General features: G+C 37.3%; 1 protein-coding gene across 2 annotated transcripts in view; it reads right to left on the bottom strand.

Annotated features, from left to right (window-relative positions):
* The window catches only part of MRE11 (MRE11 homolog, double strand break repair nuclease), a 68,040-nt gene that overhangs the window by 17,473 nt on the left and 28,249 nt on the right, over positions 1 to 22,318 (bottom strand). For both annotated transcript variants that reach the window (XM_059930572.1, XM_059930573.1), the window contains exons 11-14: positions 20,110 to 20,236; positions 17,431 to 17,531; positions 16,036 to 16,209; positions 10,255 to 10,311 (exon numbers count right to left, since the gene is read on the bottom strand). In XM_059930572.1, coding sequence (XP_059786555.1) covers positions 10,255 to 10,311; positions 16,036 to 16,209; positions 17,431 to 17,531; positions 20,110 to 20,236 — 459 coding nt within the window. The remainder of the gene's footprint in view (positions 1 to 10,254; positions 10,312 to 16,035; positions 16,210 to 17,430; positions 17,532 to 20,109; positions 20,237 to 22,318) is intronic.

Below are 22,318 nucleotides of genomic sequence, written 5' to 3'. Positions count from 1 at the left end.
ATGTGGCCATTTATTTCTCCGAGCAAGAATGGCAGAATCTAGAGGCATGGCAGAAGGAGCTTTACAAGCAAGTAATGAGAACCAATTATGAGATTCTTGTTTCTCTAGTGAAGAACCAATTAAAGTAACAATCTATAGAGAAAGAAAAATAATCTTGTGTCATGAACCCCGTGCCACCCAAAAAGAATGTTCCAAGCATCAAGATCACGTGGATGTGGACTTCCATGGTGGCGCAGTGGTTAAGATTCTGCCTGCCAATGCAGGGGACACGGGTTCGAGCCCTGGTCCAGGAAGATCCCACATGCTGCGGAGCAACTAAGCCCACGCACCACAACTACTGAAGCCCACGCACCACAACTACTGAAGCCCATGCACCTAGAGCCTGTTCTCCATAACAAGAGAAGCCACCACAATGAGAAGCCTGCGCACAACAGTGACGAGCAGCCCCTGCTCGATGCAACTAGAGAAAGCCCACGTGCAGCAATGAAGACCCAACAAAAGATCAAATGGATATGAAATGGTGTATTAGTGTGGGTTTGGTTTGCATTTCCTTCGTGGCTAATCATGTTGAGCATCTTTTCATTTGTGTATCTTTTTGCAGAAATGTCTATTCAAATTCTTTGCCCATTTTTGAAGTGGGCTATCTGTCTTTTTATTGTTGGCTTATAAGTGTTCTCTATTTGTTCTGAATATCGAACCCTTATCAGATATATGATTTGCAGATATTTTCTACATTTCTTGGGTTGTCTGTTCCCTTTTTGATGGCGTCCTTTGAAGCACAAAAGTTTTAAGTTTTGATGAATTCCAGTTTATTTTTTCTTTTGTTGCTTGAGCTTTTGGTGTCATATCTAAGAAGCCATTGCCTAATCCAGAGTCACAAAGATCCACTCCTATATTTTCTTCTAAGAGTTTTATGTTTTTAGTGCATATATTTAGGTCTTTGATCCTTTTTTTCCCCTTCTTTGATCCATTTTGAGCTAATTTTTTTATACTGTGTGATACAGGGATCCAGCCTCTTTCGCACATGGATATCCAGTTGTCCCTACACCATTTGTTGAAAAGACTGTTCTTTCCCCCATTGAATTATCTTGGCACCCTTCTGGAAAACCAATTAACCATAAATGTCAGAGTTTATTTCTGGATTCTTGATTCTGCTTCATGGATCTATTTGTCTAGCCTTATCCCAGTACCACACTGTTTTAATTACCATTACTTTAGGATCAGTTTGTCAATTTCTGCCAAAAAAAAAAAAAAAGAGAAAAAGGCAGATGGGGTTTGGGGATTACTGTCATCTAAACAGTACTAAGTCTTCCAATTCATGAACATGGGATATCATTTCATTTATTTAGTACTTTTTTTTTTAGGACTTTTAAAATTACTTTCAGTAACATTTTATGATTTTTATTGTGCAAGTCTTATGTTTCTTTTATTGGGTTTATTCCTAAGTATTTTACTCTTTTTGATGTTCTTGTAAATGGACTTGTTTTCTTAATTTTTTTTTGAAAAATAGTTTTATTTTAAAAGATGCTGAGAGTTCAACCCAGATGAAGACTGAGAATAGGTGTATGGATTTATTTTTTTTTAATTAATTTTTGTTGGAGTATAGTTGCTTTACAATGTAGTGTTAGTTTCTGCTGTACAGCAAAGTGAATCAGTTATACGTGTATATATATCCCCTCTTTTTTAGATTTCCTTCCCATTTAGGTCACCAAAGAGCATTGAGTAGAGCTCCCTGTGTTATACAGTAGGTTCTCATTAGTTATCTATTTTATATACAGTAGTGCATATATGTCAATCCTAATCTCCCAATTCATCTCACCCTCCCTTCCCCCCTTGGTATCCATACGTTTGTTCTCTACATCTGTGTCTCTATTTCTGCTTTGCAAATAAGTTCATCTGTACCATTTTTCTAGATTCCACATATAAGCGATATTATATGATATTTGTTTTAGGTGTATGGATTTAAACAAAAGATAGTGACTTCTTGTTTCATGAAATTAAAAAAAAAAGAAAAGAAAAAAGAAAAAAACTCACCAAAAATAGCTGCTATCTCTGGGTGATGACATTTTAGGGTGCTTTTTGTTTTCTTCATTATTCTTGAATATTACAAATTTGCTACAATGTACGTTTTCTAAAATATTACTTTTATAATCAGAAAAACATAAGCAATAATCTCTTACAAATATATAGTAAAAAGAATTAGGTAGAACAAAACAATTGAAAGCCTGGAAATAATAAAAACCTGAGGGCCAAGATTTTAACTTAATAAATTTTAATTTGATAAGAAACTGTCTAGAAAAGACAAGTTTGAGACTTAATGAAATATCCCAACTCTGAAATTAATATAGATTTTCTGATTAAAAACAGAGTAAGAGCAATGCTGCCCTGATCTCTTCCTTTAAACCTATCAAAATGTAACAAGGAGAACAAAAATTTTAAAAATATCTTTTTGAATAAAATTAGAAAATTGCTCCACCCACAAAACACAAAACCTAGGAGAAAGAGTTAATGGGTATAGTGAATATTTGGTCTGGCTAAGGGAGAAGGTTGAGAAGAGTTTCAGACAGTGCAGAGAGCTCCAAAATTGATCTACCCATGCCAAGAGGCCATGACAACAGTCTCTCTTGCTTGGAATGACTAGTTCTGGGTCTAAGAATAGGCATCTAGAGCTTTTCTAAGCTCTGTGTGATGCCATGAAATATGGAGAGACAGGGCTAGATGAGGAGATAAGCACAGAGCAGGCAGGGCAGAAGCAGGAGTGCAGCGGGTCGGGGGAGGTGGAGGTAACCCAGCTTCACGCTGATGAACTTGCTGAAGTGAAACAACAGCTAAGTCACTACGGGAACGGCTCAACATGGCATTACAACTCCAAAAGAACAAAACTTTAGGAAATACAACCAAAAAGATACAGAGAAAAAATAGTTGAAAAAGATTTCAATTCATCTTTCTTGTCCCAGATGAAGTACAGTCAATCCTCATAATTTTCAGACTCCGTATATGCAAATTCACCTACTTGCCAAAATTAATTTCTAACTCCTGATGCGTTTGTGGTCATTCATGGACACGTGCAGAGAGGTGAAAATTCTGAATCGCCTGACACACACCTTCCCAGATGAGGTCGAACGAGGCGACACTCAGCCTTCTTTAAACGAGTATCCTTTTCATAGTACGTTTAGTGCCGTGTTCACAATTTTGTGCTTCCAGCTGGGGATTTTACTTTTAAAACGGCCCCCAATGTAGTGCTGAAGCGCTGTCTAGGGTTCCTAAGTGCAAGAAGCTGTGATGTGCCTTATGGAGGAAACACACGCGTCATATACGCTTCATTAAGGCATGCGCTGAATGGGCCACAAGTCCAATGCTAATGAATCAATGATATATATTGAGTAAGGTCTTAAAACAGAAACACACATGGAAAAGGTTATGTATTAATCAGTTAACAAAAATGTTGTAACCAGTGGCTGGCAGGAACCTATTCCTGTATTTCCCCTAGGAGCAACAGTTCAGTGTTCACTCAGTGTTTACAGTGACTTTATAGAACACAACTACCATGAAAAACGAGAACTAGCTCTACATTAAAATATACATATACAGGGACTTCCCTGGTGGCACAGTGGTTAAGAATCCGCCTGCCAATGCAGGGGACACGGGTTCGAGCCCTGGTCCGGGAAGATCCCACGTGCCGCGGAGCAACTAAGCCCGTGCACCACAACTACTGAGCCTGCACTCTAGAGCCCATGAGCCACAACTACTGAGCCCACGTGCCACAACTACTGAAGCCTGTCCGCCTAGAGCCTGTGCTCCGCAACAAGAGAAGCCTCCGCAATGAGAAGCCCGCGCACCACAACGAAGAGTAGCCCCCGCTCGCCGCAACTAGAGAAAGCCTGTGCACAGCAACGAAGACCCAAGGCAGCCAAAAATAAATAAATAAATTTATAAAATAAAATAAAATAAAATATATGTATATTTAAAAGAAAAAAGGAGACCTGAATTACATAATAAGGTAGATCTAACTGATACATGTTGAACTCTGTACTCTGAAAATAAACAATATACTTCTTTTCAAAACCCCATGAAATGTTTTAACCGATATATAATGGGATGCTAAGAAAAACATCAATTCTAAATAGTAAAAAGAATTTTATCATACTTTCTAATCACAATGCAATAAAATTAGAAATTAATAAGACAAAAGCCTGGACTCCAAACTGCAAAACAAAACAAAATTGTAGAATACCTAGAAAATGATAATAAAAATACTGCATATCAGAACACGTGAAACAATTTAAAAATGAATTGTTAAATTAAAGCAAAGAAAGGAGAATGGAGGGGGAAAAGATCTAAGGAAAATTAAAAGAATTATGATAAAACACTCTGCTCAGTTCTAAGTACTTTGGAAAATAAATGACCTAAACTGAATCAAGAAAAGTTAGACAGTCTCAACAGACTAATTAACAACATTTTGAGAAAATTCTTAAAAGAACTACACTCCCGAAAAGGATCACAACCAGAAAGCTTCACAGGTAAATTCTACCAAATCTTCAAAGAACAGATGATTCCATGGCTATTTCAATAGGAACAGAGCATAAAGAAAGCAAGCTTCCGGCTGGTTTTTATAACGCCAGCATAACATGGTACTGAAAACTGATAAAGGACTGCATGCACAAAAGGAAAATTACAGTATCTTTCTTACTCATGAATATCAAAGCGAACAAAAGGAATCCCAGGGCACGTGGAAAGACCAGTACACCTATTATCAGGGGCTTCACAAAATGATACTAAGGTTGGGTCAATAATAGGATAGGAAATAATATAATTCGCCATATTAACAGAACACAGGAGGAAGAACCCTGCATGCTTATCTTCACAGATGCCAAAAAAGCTCTTAATTCATTACCCATTCTGGACTTAAACAAGCAAACAAAAAACTCTCAGGAACAAGTGGATACTTCTTTTACATAACAAAAACCCTAACTCTGTAACTACACAAATACACATACAGAGTGTGCACACACTTTCACCCGAGTGCTCTTATAAACCAATTACAGAAAGACCAATGCCCTAGCCAAAAGAAAAGAATATTCTATGCAAAGAACATGATCAGGTGTTTCATATAAATATAACTTACAAACATAAAAATTGCTCAGACTCACTAGTAATACAAGTAGTATGAGTTAAAAGCAACAGTAAGAAATAATTTCTCACCACTTAAGATTTGTAAAGATCAAAAGATGTAGTAATATGTCATGACCATAAGGATGCAGGGAAATAAGCACTCCCTAATACTATTGGTCGGGAGAGGAACTGGTGTAACATATTTGGAGTGATTTGGCAGAATCTAGCAAAATTTTAAACACATATGCCTTTTTATGATTATTACTTCTTTGAATGAATTATCACCATTGCCAAATTTCATACTTTGCCTTTGTCTAAATACTACATCTTCATTTTAGCACCTCAAACATTATACTCAGATAATACTTTATCTTTCTGTACAACAGACTGTGGACTTTACTGATATCTTTGAACTACATTACTTCTATGAATTTACCTCATGAGTGGAGGCATAGGGCCAATGGCAAGACAATGTTTCCATATACTTTTTGCGAGATTTAAAAATATACTACCCTAGTATTATTGCACTTTTTTGTAGTAATATATACGTAACATAAAAATTTACCATTTTAACCATTTTTATGTGTGTATTTCAGTGGCATTAAGTACATTCACACTGTTGTACAACCACTGCCATCATCCATTGCCACAACTTTTTCATAATCCCTAACTGAAACTCCATACCCATTAAATAACCCTTCATTCCCTAACCGCCCCCCACAAACCCCGATAATCACTCTTCTACTTTCTGTCTGTATGAATTTGACTACTCTAGGTATCTCATGTAAGTGGAATCATATAGTATTTGTTCTTTTATGTCCGACTTACTTCACTTAGTATAATGTTTTGAAGGTTTATCCATGATATAGTATGTACCATTCTATACTTCAATTTCATTCCTTGTAAGGCTAAAGAATATTCCAATGGATGTATCTATCACATCTTGTTTACCCATTCATCTTTTGATAGACTTTGGATCGTTACTACCTGTGGGCTATTGTAAATAATGTTATGAACATTGGTGTACAAATAGATGTTCGAGTCCCTGCTTTCAATTTTTTTTGGTAAATACACAGAAGTGGAATCACTAGATCATATGGCAATTCTATGTTTAATTTTCTGAGGGACCATTATACTGTTTTCCACAGTAGCTTTTATCTTCCCACCAGCAATGCACAAGGGTTCCAATTTCTCTATTTTCTTGTCAATACTTGTTACTTTCTAATTTTTGGATAATAGCCATCCAAAGGGGTGTGAATTGTATCTCATGGTTTTGATTAGAATCTCCTAGTGATTAGTGATGTTGAGCATCATTTCATGTGTTTTTTGGTTACTTGTATTTCTTCTTTAGAGAAATATCTATTCAAGCCCTTTGTTCATTTTTAAATTAGGTTGTTTTTTGTGTTGAATTTTAGGAGCCCTTTATATATTCTGGTTATTAATCCTTTATCAGATATATGATTTGCAAATATTTTCTCCCATGCTATTGGTTGCCTTTTCACTCTTCACTTGGTATTACAGTTTAAAAGAGGGTATCAACCCTGCCTCAAATTCAGATAGAACATAAGAAAGAAATCAGAGGCCCAGTCCAACTATGGACTGTGGATCAGACTAAGAAGAGTTTTTACATTTTTAAAGGATTGTAAAAAAAAAAAATACGTGACAGACACCATATATGGCTTGCAAAGCCTAAAATATTTACTATTTGGCCTTTTATTTAAATATGAACTTATAATTAAAGAAAATACTTGAGAGTGTTTCTATGTGAACAAAAAGACATTAAAGCATGTTTTTTCTCTACTGGAAGGACTAATGCTTTTGTTTGTCTGTTTAAATAATTTAAGTATGATACTGGGATTCATATTCTGAGCTAAATAATTCTGCAAAACTGTGAACCACAGCTTGGGAAAGTCTCAAACTCTATTAGTCAAGTTCAAAATAGAATGCTGAGAATGAAAAAATTTATAATACCCTATGGCATACTAAAAAATTACCTAAGAAGCCCTGATTACCTGTTATAGTCTTAAAATATAGCTGAAAATCTGAACTCCAAAGTTCTTTCTTCTGAAAAACTCCCATATGAAATTTCTCATACCCTCTCCTTACCATCCTTGAATAAAATATTCACTCTTACTCTTTAAAAGACTAATGAAAAACTGAGATTAGTGATTTCAAACACAAAGGGTCCATTATAAAGGAATATTTCTATAATCTGTGAAATTGAAAAAGTTAATCAAGGGACTTCCCTGGCGGTCCAGTGGTTAAGATTCTGTGCTCCCAATGCAGGGGGCACGGGTTCAATCCCTGGTCGGGGAACTAAGATCCCGCATGCCGCATAGTGCGGCCTAAAAAACAAAACAAAACAAAAAAGAAAAAGTTAATCAAGTTTAAGTCAAATAATCCAAGAACCAAGAATCATTTCTTTCTAGCATTCATTCTTACCATTTGGCAAACTTCCTTTTCTACTTTAAGGGCACTCTGTATAAGATGAATACAAATATAATAAATGTGGTAGGGGATCCCTAATCTATAGCTTTCTCCTCTTAGTTTCCAAAAATCACCTTGTAAAAAAATTTAAAAAGCAATTGATTCTATGCTTATTATAAAGTGATCTTCACGTGCTGCATGATTTTAGAAGTCTTAAATTTTTAGCCATTCATTGGCCATACCTTGTATTAATGTTATTATAATATAAAGCCCTGAAAGGACATAGTATGGTGGAAAAGTGCAGACTCGGAGGTAGAATAGGTTCAAAATCCAGCCCCACCATGTGACCTGAAGTCTGGTCTCAGGTTCCTCATTTGTAAAATAGAAACTGAGATTAGTATAAGTAATGCACATAGCAAAAATTTAATAAATACCATTTCCCTTTTCCCCTTGAAAACAGTAATGAATAAAGTCAAATAGGTAACCAGTTCTATTTTTTCTCAATACATTTATTTAGGAGAATGACTTTGATATTGGGAATGTTGAGTGTGAAATTTAGTGGATGGTGGTAGCTTTTAGTTCTGTAATCAATTACTGAAGGCTATTAATGAAAGACACGGTGTGGGAAAACACTGCAGTCAATACTGGTACTATTGCTGGTAATGTTAGCTTATGTTGCAAAATTTCCTATCTTACTGCATGGATAGTGTTAAGTGGTATAAGGGAAAGAGATCTGTGAAACCTATTACAACTAGACATTTAGAAGGTTATCCTAGCATATTCTTTTTAAAGACAGGTTATTAACTGAGTTACTATACTGTTCATATTTCTTCATATTCTAATGAAGTGGGACACAACTTGGAGGGGAGGAGTGTCCCAGAACATCAAACTTCTATAGTAAGACAGAGAAAAGAAAAAACCCACAACACCAACAGGGTCACTTTCCTATTCCCTAAAATTCCAGGTAAGTGGCATTACTGGATCAGTTAAAAAATCCTAAATAGCAAGTATGGAATGTCAGATGATGAAGTAAATCAGATTTAGACTTGGAAGTTTCATTAAAAGAAAAAAACCCCACAAAAACCTAGAGTCTATCTTATGACCGCTAAAGATGGTACAGAAGAATTATTTGATAATCGATTTTTCCTATCAGAGTCTAAAACTCCTTGACCTTAAAGGCTGTGGTATTACCTAGTAGTCAACTACTAAACAGGATTCCTTTGGAAGAATTCAGGGGGGAAAAGAGTAAATTGAGTCTCCCTCTCCTTAAGCAGGGTGCTTTTCCTTCTCTCCTTAGTGACTCAGGTCTTGACTTTTGCCTAAGGAGTGTGCTTAAAATAAGGCAAAAAATATTATTTAAAAAGGGGGGAGAGGGCTCCTATTTATCCCCTTTTTATTGTAGCAGAGAAGACAGTGGGACCTGTCAAAGTTAATCTGAGGGATATGTCACGTTTCAACTCTTTCCAATTCACCGCCTGTCAGCTACAGTTCTGAAATATTTAGGGAACGAAAATGGACAGTTGTATGAACTCAGTGAGGATGAAACTTCAGGTCATAACGTTTAAAATTTTCTTTCTACATATATCTATCTGTCTCACCTACCAAATTGAGAATCTCTGGTGGACACAGACTACACCTTTTTCATATTTATATTCCTAATAAAAAACAGAATGGCTACCCACAACAGGTACTATACAAAATGCTGAAGGAGAGCAATCAAGACAAAAGCCCAAAAGTAAATAATTGATAACATAATTTTTAAGTACTAGACAGCAATCATCAAACACTAAGGACAATTAGAAAACAGGAAAATATATTTCAATCATGAATTCACCAAGTATCAGAAAGAGGCCCGAAGTTTCAGTTAACGGTTGCTAACCTCAAGTCCCTAATCTCCAAAGTGACTGAAAAGACAGTGATGAGGGTGAACAGGCTAATTTCCACATTTTAGAAAGGCCAGTGGACACTGTGTATTTACCTATGATGACACTGCTGACCAAAACACTAAGTTTCTTTCTTTTTGCCCCGAACAATATCAGCTCAGTAGGGTAAGATTTTATACTGATAAGATGCTCTAATAGCAGTTGGGAATTATTTTCATTAAAAAGAGCACTTCGGGGGCTTCCCTGGTGGCGCAGTGGTTGAGAATCTGCCTGCCGATGCAGGGGACACGGGTTCGAGCCCTGGTCTGGGAAGATCCCACATGCCGCGGAGCAACTGGGCCCGTGAGCCACAACTACTGAGCCTGCGCGTCTGGAGCCTGTGCTCCGCAACAAGAGAGGCCACGACAGTGAGAGGCCCGCGCACCGTGATGAAGAGTGGCCCCCGCTTGCCGCAACTAGAGAAAGCCCTCGCACAGAAACGAAGACCCAACACAGCCATAAATAAAATAAATAAATTAAAAAAAAAAAAAAAAAAAAAAGATTTCTTCGGGCTACTATTCCTGCACCTCCCCTCCATGCCCGCACCCACCACATACACACATGCACAATTAAGTAAGTTTTCAACAAGAGCAAAAGGAAAAAAAGAGAATATCAGCAAGCAGAATACTCGTAGGCCGAATTGGAATAAGTCAAAGGCAGCGGTCCTCAGCCAACCCCTGCTCAGTCCTACCCACCCAACAGAGATCCTGTGGACTGACTACTCTGAATAAACCTACTAGTTATTCTGATTTAACAAGCTGACATATAATAAAGGAATTTTCAGAAAAATTACCTCTCGAACTTCATCATCTTCTTCATTCTTCTGTCTGCTTTCTCTGAAACGACGTACCTGGATTGTAACAGAATAAATCAGAAACATGTTACAAACGTGTCTGCTATGTAAATATGAAACTGATTAACTGATGTTTTCCATTACAACATAAAACTCGGAAATTCAAGTATAGTTTTGTTTCACAAAAGATTAAAGAAGTCATATTTCCCCAGTGACTTACATTAAAAATTCAGAAATGCACTCTAAGAAAAATTGGCCCTAAGCAAAATGATATTACCTGCTGACCAAATGTTCCAAGTCACTGAAAAACAGCCTGTAGGACTGCAGAGGAAAAAATTCTGATGTCCTATGGGTGTTATACTTCAGTAAAAGAGCTAAAAACAAAAACGTCTCTTTGAATAGGTTTGAATTATTACATTGCTCAAATCGTTCTTGGCCACCTGGCTGCAAGTCATCCAGGAGGCTCTCTGAAATGGTACCTGAGGTCGGTGGGCCCCTGAAGACCCATTTTGCTAACAGTCAACCACCAAATGTTTGCCGTCTGCCAACCCTGGCCCTGGTGCCATGAAGGATACAAAGCTTCCTTTTTTACTGGTTCCTGCTCACAAAAACTCTTATAATATAGTTATGTAGCTAGAAATAAACTCCATTTATTTAATAATTTACTCGGCAACATGTTTACTGAGCCAAGCTGCTATGTGCCAGGTGCTATTGTAGGAACTCAGAATACAATAATGAACAAAATGGTCAAGAGTTCTGCCCTCCATGGAGCTTACAATCAGTGTGTGCATGTGTGTGTGTTACAAAGTAAGACACAAAATAAAAAGTTATGTTGTATTTTAGAAAGTGTATAGGATCAAGTTAATTTACAGCTAGACTGAGAAAGCTCCATCCTTACCTCTGAGGAGCCTCTGGCTTTCCCAGGGCCAAATTATTTACTGATGGATTCCAACCTGCATGAGCAGTTAGAGAGCATGGTTTGATTATGTGACCAGAGAGGCATAAAAGACTCCCTGGAAACTTCTGCACAGATCTTGGTGTTCTGTCCCGGGTTTGCTGTGTGCATATAAGGACATGAGAAACAGACGCCTGGTGTCTCTCAGATCCCTAATGCCTGCCTATACTCCTTCTCTTGCTGTACTGTTATCGGTTGCCTTTAAATAAAAACTTTAAGTGAGTATGTTCAGTGGAGTCTTATGAGTCCTTTCAAATATGTGAACCTGTGAAATCTTTGCAAAAGGTGTTAAGTGCTCAGAGAAAAGTAATGCAGGAAGAGGGACAGAGAGTGCTGAGGAGAGGCTACAGGATGATCATCAAAGGCCTCACGGAGAAAGTAGCAAAGCAAGAAGGTAGCAAAGATTTTAAAAGGTAGGGAGTGAACCTTGCAAATAACTGGGGAAAATCATTCCAGTCAAAGGAGAGAATAGATGCAAAGGCACTGGGGCAGAAGCATGGTATGTTTAAGAAACAGCAAGGAGGTCGCTGGGCTGGAGCAGACATAAGGATGAAGAAGTAACAGGAACCACACTGAGTAAGGCCTCGGGAGCAACTGTAAGGACTTTTGTTTTTAGGCAGGAGTGACTTCATCTAAACTATGTTAGGATCACCAACAGCCCAGCTGAGCTGAGGACAGAACAGAGTGTGGAGGAAAAGCACAGGCAGAAACAGGGAGACCAGTTTGGAGGCCACAGGAGTAATCTAGGTGAGAAATGGCCAGACCTTGGACCACTGATAGAGATGAAGGTGGTGAGAAATAGTCACATTCTGTAATATATTCTGAAGGCAGAGTTAAAGGATTTCCAGACAGGATATAGGTGACAGAAAAAGAGGAGTCAAGGATAACTTCAAGGTTTATCGCTTGAGCAAATGAAAGAATAGTGCTTCCACTAGAACCCTACAGGTAGAGCAGGGGCTAAGGTTCAGCAATTCAGACTGGGAATGCTGGAAGTTGGAGAGGTCTATTAAACATCCAAGTGGAAGGTCTAGCAGGTTGCTGGCTACAAAAGTCTTGAGTTGAGAGGAGAGGTTTGGGCTAGACTTTTGAAAAGTCATCACCAGATGACAGTATTTAAAGCCAGGAAGCTGGGTGACAATACAAAAGGAATATGTAGATGAAGAAGGGGTCCAAGGACTGAGTTCTGGAGACTCCAACTTAAGAGGCTGGAGAGGTGAGAGGAATCAACAACAGAGACTGAGAATACACATACAATGAGCTGGGAAGAAAACCAGAAGAGTGTGGAGCCCTAAAAGCCAATGGAAAAAAGGTTTTAAGAAGAGGTCAAGTGAGATTTAAGATGGAGAACGGACAATGGATTTAGCACTGGAGGTCACTGGTGCTTTGACAAGAGTAAATTCACTGGAATGAGGGGGTCGAAACCCCTGAATAGATGGATTTAAGAGAAAAATGAAGGTGAAGAATCTGGGCAGCAAATACAGAAAACTCTGTGAAGCAATTCTGCTATAAGAGAGGAAAAAAGAAATAGAATAACAGCGAAAGGGAAATAGGATCTAGGCTCCAGAGTTTTGTTGAAAGAAATAGCAGCATGTTTGTTAAGATTCAGTAGAAGGGGAAAAATACAGGAATAATATTTTTTTTTAAAGACGGCATAGCAAGTAACAGTGCTCGAGGCGGCACGTGATATATCAAAAGCACTGAGTCATTCACAGAAGAGAAATGAGCGTCAGAGTAAAAATACCGAGCAGGCATTATGTGCCAGTGTACTGAGGGCTTACATGTATTCTTTTAATCCTCACAACAACCTTGAATGCGGTTCTATTATCCCCATTTCATAGATGAGGAAACTGAGGCACAGAGAGGTTAAATACTTCACTGACGGTTCCAGAGCGAGTAAGGTCATCTGGTCTATAGTCCATACTCTTAGCCACCATGCTACACACACACACACACTCTCTCAAAAGTCATGATGTCACTCCAGGTGTGGATGATCATTTTGGGGAGTGGAGGGTGGGAAGGAGGGTTTGTTTGTTTTATGTATTTACTTTTTTAGAGCAGCTTGGGTTCACAGCAAAATTAAAAGGAAGGCACAGAGATTTCCCATATAGCCCTGTCCCATACATGCACAGCCTCCCCTATTAATATCAACATCCCCCACCAGAACTGTACAGTTGTTATAACTGATGAACCGATACTGACACTACATACTCCATATCACCTAAACTCCTTAAGGTTCACTCTTGGTGGTGTACATTCTATGAGTCTGGACAAATGTATAATGACATGTATACATGTATAACCCACCATTACAGTTTGATACAGAGTAGTTTTACTGTTCTAAAAATCCTATGTGAATCCACCTTTTCATCCCCTTATCCCATTGGTGCCCAACCACTGACAACCACTGATTTCTGTACTATGTCCACAGTTTTACCTTTTCTAGAATGTTACATAGCAGGAATCATACATTAAGTTACTTTTTCAGATTGGCTTCTTTCAGTTGGTGATAGTCACTTAAGGTTCCTCCATGTCTTTTAATGGCTTGATAGGTCATTTCTTTTTAGCACAGAATAATATTCCCTTGTCTAGATGTTTCACAGTTTACTTATTCATTTACCTACTGAAGTACATCTGTGTTGCTTCCAAGCTTTGGCAATTATGAATAAAGCTGCTATAAATATCATGTGCAGGTTTGTGTTTAGACATAAGTTTTCAACTCCTTGGGTAGATACCAAGGAGCACGACTGCTGGAGAGTATGGGAAGAGTATGTTTACTTTTATAAGAAACTGACAAACTGCCTTTCAAAGTGACTGCACCACTTTGCATTCCCACTCGCAATCTAAGAGTTCCTGCTGCACCACGTTCTCACCAGCATGTGGTGTTGTCGGTGCTCTGGAATTTGGCCATTCTGACAGGTATGTAGTGGCATATCTCCTTGTTTTAATTTGCATTTCCCTAATGACATAAGATGTAGAGCATCTTTTCATATGCTTACTTGCCAACTGACTACCTTCCTTGGTCTGGTAAGGTCTTTTGCCCATTTTTTTAATTGGATTTTTAAATTTTCTTATTGTTGAATTTTAAGAGTTTTTGTATATTTTAGATAATAATCCCTCATCAAACGTGTCTTTTGCAACTATCTTCTCCCAGTCTGTGGCGTGTCTTCTCATTCTCTTCACGTTGTCTTTTGCAGAGCAAAAGTATTTAATTTCTATGTAGTCTAGCTTATCAGTTACTTCTTTCATGAATCGTGCTTTTGATGTTGAATCTAAAAAGTCATCACCATATACAAGGTCATCTAGGTTTTCTCCTATGTTATCTCCTAGGAGTCTTACAGTTTTGCATTTTACATTTAGGGGGTATGGTCATGTTATACTTACGGCACTTGACTGACAAATCCACCCATGCTAAAAATTTACGCACCTAACACATCCAGAGCCACAGAGTAAGTAGTTTAGAGTGTGGATTATCTGCCTTCCCTGTGAAAGCACCTGGCATTTAATATTACTGGTTGTACATTAGTTGACACCATAAGGCTTTAAAAGAATCATGTTAAATAACTAAAAGCACAAAAATAAAAGTAAAAGGGAATGAGTTTTAAAAATAACATTTTGTTCTTCTGCTTAGAGGGAATTTGGAAAATACAGAAAATGATCCCCTAAAATCCCACTACCTGAGCATAACCACTGATAATGTTTGGAATATCTTCTTCCATTCTTTGCATACACGCACCCACTCACATATAAAATAAAAATAACTGGGATCACATTGTGTATAGTTTTACCTCTTTGGAATTCTTTTCCCACTTAACACTGAAAATACTTTTCCATGTTCTTCAAAAGTGTAATTTTTAATAGCTGCATAGTATTCCATACTATGTATGTGCCAATATTTATTTTACCAAAACATTTCCAACTTTTCCCCACTGCAGATAACACTGACATAAATTACTCCCCATTCTAATCTCTATTTCATTATTGTCTTAGGAAAATCTCCCAGGGCTGAGTTAAAGGACAAACCTTAAGCTTCTTGACATGCTTAAGAAGGCAAAAATGCTTTTCAGTGCAGCTATTCAAACTCTGATACTCCTACCAGCAGAGTACTAAATATCTTTCTCAAATTGTTGCCACTTTGACAGATAAAAAATACATTTAATTTGAGCTTCTTTGATTATCCTAGGTTAAATACCAGTTTCATATGCCTATTAGCCATTTACATTTCTTTTGTGAACCACCTATTCAGGTCCTCTGTTCATTACTCTATTGAAATGTTTAATATTCTTAAGATTCATAAGAGCCCTTTAATGTAGTAAGAATATTAACCTTTTATTCTGCCCACATACGAATATTTTCTCCATGTCAATACCTTCTAATTTTGTTTTTTGACAATTTGACATGCAAACTTTAAAAAATTTTATGTAGTCAAATCTAAAGAGCTTTTCCTCTGCTTCTATGCACAGAGGGACTGCATTTCCTAGGTGAAATTCAAAATCTCAATCAAAACTTAATAAAAAATTGAGATAAGCAGACATTTTCACCCTATGAGGTTCATTTTAAAGCACTTTCATGATCTTCAAGAGAAGATACTAACTATGGATGGGGAACAAAACTAACATTCACTGGGTATCAATCATATTTGAGACTGTGTTCTAGACACTTATTAGACATTTTCTAATTTAATCCTCACTTTATGATCTCAATTTATAGATAAGAAAACTAAACAAATCAGTGAAGTTAATTAGTGATTTACCAGAAAGAAACTTAGAGCTACTCTTAAGGAGAGACTATCTAAATAATAGATTTTCCACCCCAAATTATTTACTCACCTCTTCATCGATTTTATCTTCTAGGGCATCAGTATGACGTTCTTTAAGAAATCGCTGTGTTTTTTCCAACTGATATTTCACTAATTCCTCTATGGCATCTTTTTCTTCCTTGTCCACAAATTCTTGTACTGCTTCACCCATTCCCCTTTCTGTTAGAAGTGAGAGCTGCACGTTCTGTAAGAGACATATAAATTACTGGTTGCAGCATCTTCCTTACAAAACAATTCTGTATAAGCAAGGAAAATTACAGAATAATTTTACCAGAGAAAAAGACAAAAAAGTTATCTAGTTATCGGAGGGAAAACACAGCAAAGTAAAATAAATCAATGGATGGTAACTAAGCCTATTGATAAATACTAAGGGGCAGAAAAAGCAAAGTAAAAACAAGAAACAGGAGTAGAGTACAGGACTTGTGAAAATGCAGAGGCCTGAGAGGCTGGGACATAGAGTCCAGAAATAGCAGCTGATGACTAAGAGAGCAGGTTAACCAGTGTGGTAGGCAGAAAAATGGCCCCTAAAGATGACCACATCCTAATCTCTGGGACCTGTGAATATGTTACATGGCAAAGGAGAATTAAGGTTACAGATGGAATTAAGGTTGCTAAGCAGCTGGCTACAAAACTGGGAGATTATCAGGGACTATCCAGGTGGGCCCAGTGTAATCACAAGCATCCTTGAAAATAGAAGAGGGAGACTGAAGAAGGGAGTCACAGAGAAGTATCCGGGGAAACGACGGCCAGACAGATCCAGTGTTGCTTGCTTTGAAGATGCAAGAAGGGGGCCCGGAGCCAAGAAACACGGGTACCTCCAGGAGCTGGAGAAGATGAGGAAATGGAATCTTCCCTACAGCTTCCAGAAAGGAACACAGCCTTGACAACACCTCAGTTTTTGTCCAGTGAGACCAGTGTCTGGTTTCTGACCTACAAAACTGTAAGGTAATAAACCTGTGTTGTTTTAACCACTAAGTTTGTGGACATTTATTCCAGCAGCTATAGGAAGCTAATACAACCAGAGGATCTCAAAGTGGCACATACCCACAAAAATAAGAATAGCTTCACCATCCAGTGGCTTATTAATAAAGTAACTCTGAAATTACATCCAGATGCAAGAAAATTAAATCCTGGATTCAGACTTAGGTAGTAGCGATAAAAAGAAAGAGGATAACAACACTGACAATAATAGACACAATAATAACAATATTAATGACTGACATTAAGCACTTATTTTTCTTGATACGTAATAACTATAAATGAATGTAACTGTCACCCTGCTTACTTCATGGAGACATTCTGAGGATTCATTTTATTTAAACTACCTATTACACATATCTTAAATTAAAATCTGTTATTATAAGATAGCCATTATCCAAACTGAGAACTGTAACTAAGAAATTACCTTCTCTGCGGTTTGAAAATACTGTTTCACAAGGTCTTCTACCCTTAGAGTAGTTCCTTCTGAGGGTTTTGTGATGAACTTCCCAAAGTTGATCTCTTCTCCTAGAAAAAAGAAGTCCATGAAAAAAAAAAAGTAGCAGTTTCTCTTTTAATGTTAACGTGCCCAAACTCACTGAAGGTTGCTGTCAGTGAAGGAGGTATGGCCAAACTTTATCAACTGTCAGTTTGCTCAACGCAGTAAATTTTGAGGCAAAAACATGTCATTTTTGCTAATATCTAGAGTCGTTTCCCCAAAGTCTGTTATTTCTTCTCCAAATCTCCAAGTAGTATGTCTCTTGGACCTGTTCTCACAGAGTGGTCCACAGATCTCTGGGAGCCCCCCATACTGGTTCAGGGGGCTTAAGGTCAAATGTAATTTCATAATAAGACTAAGACGTTATTTATCTCTTCCACTGTATTGACATTTGCACCAATGATACACAAGCAGTCGTGGGTAAAACTGCCGGTGCCTTGGGATGAGTCAAGGCAGTGTCTCTGAGTTCTACTGAGAGTCATCACTTCGTACTCACAGTTCAAAACAAGACAAAACAAAAAGCCAGTTTCACATAAGAATGTCCTTGATGAAACAGCAAAAATTATTAATTTAATTAAATCTTGGCCATTAAACACGTATCTTTTTAATATTCTGTGAGACAAATGGGAAGCAGGTTTCAAGCACATTTGCTGTATTCCTAGGCAGGATGGCTGTCTCAAAAAACAGCAGGTACAGAATAAAAAGAATACTGGGCAAGAAGTCAAAAAGCATAGGGTCCGGTAGGTGCTCTGCTCATAACCTTTGTCAGGGAAATGAATATTAACTGTCTAGCATGTGTGTGACCTGGTGTGGAAAACACAATGATAAAATGACAGGATGCCGCCCATAATAGCAATTGATCACAATACAAGATGGTAAGTGCTACAACAGAGGTAAGAACAGAAAATATGACACACAGAGAAGAAATAAATTAATTCGTCTCAAAGAAGGCTGAAAATAACATGCAGATAGCAAACGCAGTTATCATTTGACTCAAGACCTGCACTGCAACTAAGAAGTCTGCGTGCCGCAACTGAAGATCCTGCATGCTGCAACAAAGATCCTGTGTGCCATGGCTAGGACCTGGCACAGCCAAAAATAAAAACAAATAAATAAATAAATTAAAAAAAAAAAAAAGACTTGCAGAATGAATAAGAATTACTAAGCAAAAAAGGAAAAAGAAAAAGTATTTTAGGCAAAGGGAAAAGTTTATGCAATGGCTTAGGGGGTAAAGAGGCACAAAGTTCAGTGTGCCTCTTACAAAGTGGTGAGGACAAGTGAATAGAAATCTTTTTTGAATTTCAAGACAGGAGAATTAATATTACTTCATAAATATGATTACTATATTTTACTATGCCAGACACTATGTTAAGACCATTTACACACAGTATATCATCTAATCCTCACAACAATCCCGTGAGGCAGGCACAGTTATTATCCTGATTTTGTAGACAAGAAAACAAAACATCAGAGATTAAGTAATTTGCATGATGTCACACATGTAGTTAAAGTAGCAGAGTTGGCCAAAACAACAAACAATTTCATGCTTTCAATAAGATATACAAAAGGGTCATTGTTTCCATTCAGCAATTAATGTATAAACAAAAAAGGGATCATCAGAACAAAATTGACAATGGATGAAACTCAGGTAACCTAAGGTACTAGGTTCTATACTCCACATTCTCACAAATGCTACACCCAAAAAATTCAAGGAATTGATAAGGATGGACAATTAAAGTAAATCACCATCAGTAAGTAACTAGCTAAAATTCACAGCATAAAAATATCATTCTCTGATATGGATTTTTACCCCCCTAAAATAGTATTCTATGAGCTCCATTTAAATATCCAAATGACTGTTTCAGGCTGAATTAACAGCACACACCATTGTGATCACAATTTCACTATGAAAAACATAAGCCCATTAAATCGGGGTTAATAAAAATCAAGGTAGTGTACATGTAAACAAGGGCCATATTCTTCTATGAAAATTCTGACTCGATAGCTCTAAGGAGATGAGCCTCTATTTAAAAGGACCAATACTTCTTAAGAAGAAGCACTGTTTCAGTCAGATGACCTGTTTTTGATAAATGCTAAAATAAGGGCAATTAGTTTTTATGAACTTTAATTGGAAATTAATTATCTGATCATCAGAAACATCAAACTTAAGCCCTTAAGTACATATCTTTTTAATATTCTGGGACACCTCTTATTTCAAAAGACTGGAGTCTTCTTAAATCACTGTACACTGTAAAGTTGAAATATTTAGCCCTGCAAAATTTGAGAGTATGTTCTCTGAACATTAATAATGTATAGTAAATAACAGATATTTAAACACTTTATCTCTAAAGTGTGTTGTTCATCAGCAGCACGTTTTAAAAAAACTACGAAAGGCTTTATTTCTTTATTGATATCCACAAGTTTACAAATGATTGCGATCTAATTTTCAGAAGAGATTTAATTATTCCAACTATCAGTTTACTTGTCTGAGATATTAGAAAGAATCATAATAAAACATTTTCCATTATTATTTTATACTTTTACTAGAGATTGATTTATGTGAAGCCTATAAGAGCATTTTTTAATTTGTAAAGATAACTAGCTTACCCGTGTCTTCCTTTTGCTCTCTACGCCTGAAAAAATGGATAACATCTTTTGGATTAGCTACCCGGTCCACAAATTTCTGGCTAAAGCGAAGAACACTGAACGGTTCAAAGCCTCCACTATAGTCCACCTGGAAATACAGAATAAGCTATGAAGGCTAGGGAACAACAGATCACCAATTTCAGTATTCATGTTTATGTGTAATACTTTTAAGTTAATATGTTAATGTTCCACAATTCATTTTAAAGATCATGATGATGTTATACCATTTATTCTACTGAGAAAATAAAACTTCAAAGGTTTACGCTTATGCAGAACATTGTTTGATGGAATCAAGATACAGTAAGAATTCCCACAATGTCAGAAAATTACATCTCCCCTTGATAAAACTAGCAGTCTAGGTACCAGGAATAGCATCTGAAAAGGATGTGAAATTTCTAAACAAATTCTTTTAAACTTTTAAAACAGAAGGAGATTCTCTACCAAAACAAAATGCTGGCCCCAGATGCATTTGTTAATTGGTCTATCACGTAGGGATAAGCTTTTACACTAGACAAAAATAAATGCTGGGAAAATCCATGGAGGAAAAGAAGCTAGTCTGTGAGCTTTGAGAAATGATCACCTTCCTTCAAAACACAGTACAGTCATCCCTCGGTGTTCACGGGGGATTGGTTCCAGGATCCCTAAGAACACCAAAATCTGTGGATGCTCAAGTCCCTTATTATAAAATGGTGGAGTTCAATCAGCCCTCCATATCCGTGGATGTGGAAGTGCAGGTACAGAGGGCCGACTGTTTCTACTTATAAAAGAACTAATAATTGCTCTCAAGGCAGGCTCTTTCTAAAGAAGTCTATAGTGGTACCAAGCTCTTTACAAAGAAAAATACTACATCTCTTTCTAAGAGATATAATCGTTCTCCTAAACTAGCTGTTCTCGAAGTATGCTCTGGGAATCAGCATTTTACCACATCACCAGCCTTTCCAGATTACTCCTAACCTCCACCCCACTTACACTCTTCATCACACTTAGCACTAGCTAAGATTTTGTTCATGTATTCGCTATTTGTTTATTGTGTCTCTCCTCACACCTCCACCTCCTGTAACCCTTGTCTATTTTACCATCACTGTGGCCCTCCTCCCCGCCCACCAACATGCAGAAAGAAGGTACTCAACATACATTTGTTCACTGCATTAGTGAATCAGTGAGCGTCCTCTAGCCAACACAATGTACTTCTGGAATATTACTTACGTGAAAATATTTGTTCTTTTGTTTCCTTAATGAATTAATAATTTAGTGTGTTTAGAAAAAGGAATGCCAATTTTCAATTCAAGTCTGGTTGGTTCTAATGGTATCAGGCAGACATAGATGAGGAACATGGGACCTTCTGCCCTGATAAAGAGAACTATGTGGTTCCCCCAAAGCAACTATGTTTCTGTTACCCAGACCATCTCTACAGCTGCTGCCATGTTCTAAAACAGAAAATGCCAAATGCTCAAGCTATTGCGCCTCCCCAAAACTCTTCAGACATTTTTAACAACTGTACTCCAGCCTAGTTTTATTTGTAATCTTCTGCTCCTAAAAGTCGCAAAACTCATTCACTAAGCAAACTTTACTGAGTGTCCACAATGTGTAGGCACTCTGCTAAGGGCCAGGGGTACCACCGTAAGTAAAACAGCACCTTGGTTGTGAAGAAATTCACAAGCTGACTGGGAAGATAAACTATGTAAAGAAGTAATTGCGAGCAGAATGTGATGGTGCTGTAAGAAGTATCTACACTGTGCGGTGCAGCCAAAAAAAAAAAAACTTTAAAAAAATATTTAATAAAATATGATTACATATATACGTATATATAACATTTTATTACATCTTCTGATAGTGAGATGTAATAAAGCCATTCTCTTTCTTGGCAAACTCAAAAAAAAAAAAAAAGAAGTATGTACAAAGTAGACTGAGGACACAAAGGAAGAAGGAACGACTCTGAAGGGAAGTCAAGAAAGGCTTCTTTTGAAGAGGGGAGGCTTTAAGTGGGTGTTAAAGGGGATATTACAGAAGAAGGAGAGAAGTGCATTCCACGCAGCAGGATCAGCATGGGCAAACGTTCCAAAGAGTGAAATAAACTCCACTGGGCCTAGGAAAACAGCAACTTTTAGTCCAGTATAACTGGAGCTTAGGAGGCGCTGGCAGGAAATGAGGTAGAAGCAAAGAGGTGGGT

This window comes from Balaenoptera ricei, chromosome 8 (assembly GCF_028023285.1).
Source record: "Balaenoptera ricei isolate mBalRic1 chromosome 8, mBalRic1.hap2, whole genome shotgun sequence".
In the NCBI taxonomy this organism is placed as follows: Eukaryota; Metazoa; Chordata; class Mammalia; order Artiodactyla; family Balaenopteridae; genus Balaenoptera; species Balaenoptera ricei.
The sequence above is the reverse complement of the archived record's forward strand: the minus strand, read 5'-3'. Positions and strand labels throughout refer to the sequence as shown.